Source organism: Salvelinus fontinalis, unplaced genomic scaffold (genome assembly GCF_029448725.1).
Source record: "Salvelinus fontinalis isolate EN_2023a unplaced genomic scaffold, ASM2944872v1 scaffold_0618, whole genome shotgun sequence".
NCBI lineage: Eukaryota > Metazoa > Chordata > Actinopteri > Salmoniformes > Salmonidae > Salvelinus > Salvelinus fontinalis.
Window position 1 is genome coordinate 40,001 of NW_026600827.1, and position 5,000 is coordinate 45,000.

Here is a 5,000-nt window from a genome sequence, read left to right on the forward strand (position 1 = left end):
GGGAGAGGTGACCTGTATATAGAGAGGTCCTGTGGGGTTCAGATGGGTAATGTGAGAGAGGTGACCTGTATATACAGAGGTCCTGTGGGGTTCAGATGGTTCAGGTGGTAGAACATGGTTCAGATGGCAGAACATGGTTCAGATGGTAGAACATGGTTCAGATGGTTCAGATGGTAGAACATGGTTCAGATGGTAGAACATGGTTCAGATGGTAGAACATGGTTCAGATGGTAGAACATGGTTCAGATGGTAGAACATGGGTCAGATGGTAGAATATGGTTCAGATGGTAGAACATGGTTCAGATGGTAGAACATGGTTCAGATGGTAGAACATGGTTCAGATGGTAGAACATGGTTCAGATGGTAGAACATGGTTCAGATGGTAGAACATGGTTCAGATGGTAGAACATGGTTCAGATGGTTCAGATGGTAGAACATGGTTCATATGGTAGAACATGGTTCAGATGGTTCAGATGGTAGAACATGGTTCAGATGGTTCAGATGGTAGAACATTGTCCAGGTGGTATAACATGGTTCAGATGGTAGAACATGGTTCAGATGGTAGAACATGGTTCAGATGGTTCAGATGGTAGAACATGGTTCAGATGGTAGAACATGGTTCAGATGGTAGAACATGGTTCAGATGGTGCAGATGGTAGAACATGGTTCAGATGGTAGAACATGGTTCAGGTGATAGAACATGGTTCAGATGGTAGAAGAAGGTTCAGGTGATAGAACATGGTTCAGATGGTTCAGATGGTTCCGATGGTTCAGATGGTAGAACATGGTTTAGATGGTTCAGATGGTTCAGATGGTAGAACATGGTTCAGATGGGAGAACATGGTTCAGGTGATAGAACATGGTTCAGATGGTAGAAGAAGGTTCAGGTGATAGAACATGGTTCAGATGGTTCAGATGGTTCCGATGGTTCAGATGGTAGAACATGGTTCAGATGGTTCAGATGGTAGAACATGGTTCAGATGATAGAACATGGTTCAGATGGTAGAACATGGTTCAGATGGTAGAACATGGTTCAGATGGTTCAGATGGTAGAACATGGTTTAGATGGTTCAGATGGTTCAGATGGTAGAACATGGTTCAGATGGGAGAACATGGTTCAGGTGATAGAACATGGTTCAGATGGTAGAAGAAGGTTCAGGTGATAGAACATGGTTCAGATGGTTCAGATGGTTCCGATGGTTCAGATGGTAGAACATGGTACAGATGGTTCAGATGGTAGAACATGGTTCAGATGGTTCAGATGGTAGAACATGGTACAGATGGTTCAGATGGTAGAACATGGTTCAGATGGTAGAACATGGTTCAGATGATTCAGATTGTAGAACATGGTTCAGATGGTTCCGATGGTTCAGATGATTCAGATTGTAGAACATGGTTCAGATGGTAGAACATGGTTCAGATGATTCAGATGGTAGAACATGGTTCAGATGGTGAACATGGTTCAGATGGTAGAACATGGTTCAGATGGTAGAACGTGGTTCAGATGGTTCAGATGGTAGAACATGGTTCAGATGGTAGAACGTGGTTCAGATGGTTCCGATGGTTCAGATGGTTCAGATGGTAGAACATGGTTTAGATGGTTCAGATGGTTCAGATGGTAGAACATGGTTCAGATGGGAGAACATGGTTCAGGTGATAGAACATGGTTCAGATGGTTCAGGTGATAGAACATGGTTCAGATGGTAGAACAAGGTTCAGGTCATAGAACATGGTTCAGATGGTTTAGATGGTAGAACATGGTTCAGATGGTAGAACATGGTTCAGATGGTTCAGGTGATAGAACATGGTTCAGATGGTAGAACAAGGTTCAGGTGATAGAACATGGTTCAGATGGTTTAGATGGTAGAACATGGTTTAGATGGTAGAACATGGTTCAGATGGTTCCGATGGTTCAGATGGTTCAGATGGTAGAAAATGGTTCAGATGGGAGTACATGGTTCAGGTGATAGAACAGGGTTCAGATGGTAGAACAAGGTTCAGGTGATAGAACATGGTTCAGATGGTAGAACATGGTTCAGATGATTCAGATTGTAGAACATGGTTCAGATGGTTCAGATGGTAGAACATGGTTCAGATGGTAGAACATGGTTCAGATGGTAGAACATGGTTCAGATGGTAGAACATGGTTCAGATGATTCAGATTGTAGAACATGGTTCAGATGGTTCCGATGGTTCACATGGTTCAGATGGTAGAACATGGTTCAGATGGTAGAACGTGGTTCAGATGGTAGAACATGGTTCAGATGGTAGAATGTGGTTCAGATGGTTCAGATGGTAGAACATGGTTCAGATGGTAGAACATGGTTCAGATGGTAGAACATGTTTTAGATGGTAAGACATGGTTCAGATGGTTCAGATGGTAGAACATGGTTCATATGGTAGAACATGGTTCAGATGGTTCAGATGGTAGAACATGGTTCAGATGGTAGAACATGGTACAGATGGTTCAGATGGTAGAACATGGTTCAGATGGTAGAACATGGTTCAGATAATTCAGATTGTGTAAGTCGCTCTGGATAAGAGCGTCTGCTAAATGACTTAAATGTAAATGTAAATGTAGAACATGGTTCAGATGGTAGAACATGGTTCAGATGGTAGAACATGGTTCAGATGGTTCAGATGGTTCAGATGGTAGAACATGGTTCAGATGGTAGAACATGGTTCAGATGGTAGAACATGGTTCAGATGATTCAGATGGTAGAACATGGTTCAGATGGTTCAGATGGTAGAACGTGGTTCAGATGGTAGAACATGGTTCAGATGGTAGAACATGGTTCAGATGGTTCAGATGGTTTAGATGGTAGAACATGGTTCAGATGGTAGAACATGGTTCAGATGGTTCTGATGGTTCAGATGGTAGAACATGGTTCAGATGGTAGAACATGGTTCAGATGATTCAGATGGTAGAACATGGTTCAGATGGTAGAACATGGTTCAGATGGTAGAACATGGTTCAGATGATTCAGATGGTAGAACATGGTTCAGATGGTTCAGATGGTAGAACATGGTTCAGATGGTTCAGACGGTAGAACCTGGTTCAGATGGTAGAACATGGTTCAGATGGTAGAACATGGTTCAGATGGTAGAACATGGTTCAGATGGTAGAACATGGTGGTTCAGATGGTAGAACATGGTTCAGATGGTAGAACGTGGTTCAGATGGTAGAACATGGTTCAGATGGTAGAACATGGTTCAGATGGTAGAACATGGTTCAGATGGTTCAGATGGTAGAACATGGTTCAGATGGTAGAACATGGTTCAGATGGTAGAACATGGTTCAGATGGTTCAGATGGTAGAACATGGTTCAGATGGTAGAACATGGTTCAGATGATTCAGATGGTAGAACATGGTTCAGATGGTAGAACATGGTTCAGATGATTCAGATGGTAGAACATGGTTCAGATGGTTCAGATGGTAGAACATGGTTCAGATGGTAGAACATGGTTCAGATGGTTCAGATGTTAGAACATGGTTCAGATGGTTCAGATGGTTCAGATGGTAGAACATGGTTCAGATGGTAGAACATGGTTCAGATGATTCAGATGGTAGAACATGGTTCAGATGGTTCAGATGGTAGAACATGGTTCAGATGGTAGAACATGGTTCAGATGGTAGAACATGGTTCAGATGGTTCAGATGGTAGAACATGGTTCAGATGGTAGAACATGGTTCAGATGATTCAGATGGTAGAACATGGTTCAGATGGTTCAGATGGTAGAACATGGTTCAGATGGTTCAGATGGTAGAACATGGTTCAGATGGTAGAACATGGTTCAGATGGTTCAGATGGTAGAATGTGGTTCAGATGGTAGAACATGGTTCAGATGGTTCAGAATGTAGAACATGGTTCAGATGGTAGAACATGGTGGTTCAGATGGTAGAACATGGTTCAGATGGTAGAACGTGGTTCAGATGGTAGAACATGGTTGAGATGGTAGAACATGGTTCAGATGGTTCAGAATGTAGAACATGGTTCAGATGGTAGAACATGGTGGTTCAGATGGTAGAACATGGTTCAGATGGTAGAACATGGTTCAGATGGTAGAACATGGTTCAGATGGTAGAACGTGGTTCAGATGGTAGAACATGGTTCAGATGGTAGAACATGGTGGTTCAGATGGTAGAACATGGTTCAGATGGTAGAACGTGGTTCAGATGGTAGAACGTGGTTCAGATGGTAGAACATGGTTCAGATGATTCAGATGGTAGAACATGGTTCAGATGGTTCAGATGGTAGAACATGGTTCAGATGGTAGAACATGGTTCAGATGGTAGAACATGGTTCAGATGGTAGAACGTGGTTCAGATGGTAGAACATGGTTCAGATGGTAGAACATGGTTCAGATGGTAGAACGTGGTTCAGATGGTAGAACGTGGTTCAGATGGTAGAACATGGTTCAGATGGTAGAACGTGGTTCAGATGGTAGAACATGGTTCAGATGGTTCAGATGGTAGAACATGGTTCAGATGGTTCAGATGGTAGAACATGGTTCAGATGGTAGAACATGGTTCAGATGGTAGAACATGGTTCAGATGGTAGAACGTGGTTCAGATGGTAGAACGTGGTTCAGATGGTAGAACGTGGTTCAGATGGTAGAACGTGGTTCAGATGGTAGAACATGGTTCAGATGGTAGAACGTGGTTCAGATGGTTCAGATGATGATGGGGTGCTGATGATTGTAAGTCGGTTTGTATAAACGCACACACACACACACACAAACACACACAAAACACACACACACACACAAAACACACACACATGTTCCTACCTGTAGTGTGTCACATCCCTTCTCCAGGTAGTTTCCACACTTGTTCGTCTCTCCGGTCGAAGCATAGAACTTAGACCACCAGTCCATCACTTCCTCCTCCTGATAGGGGTCACACAGAGGTCAAAGGTTAGGGTAAAGGTCAATGGGTTTGTGTTTAGAAGAGGTCAGACATGAAGTTCAACTAATGTCAAGTATTTTTTTGTAACATG

General features: G+C 42.7%; 1 protein-coding gene across 1 annotated transcript in view; it reads right to left on the bottom strand.

Annotated features, from left to right (window-relative positions):
* LOC129846755 (dysferlin-like) overlaps positions 1–5,000 on the bottom strand; it is a 92,728-nt gene that overhangs the window by 32,353 nt on the left and 55,375 nt on the right. The window contains exon 14 of the mRNA XM_055914618.1: positions 4,792–4,890. Within this exon, the coding sequence (XP_055770593.1) occupies positions 4,792–4,890 (99 nt within the window). The remainder of the gene's footprint in view (positions 1–4,791; positions 4,891–5,000) is intronic.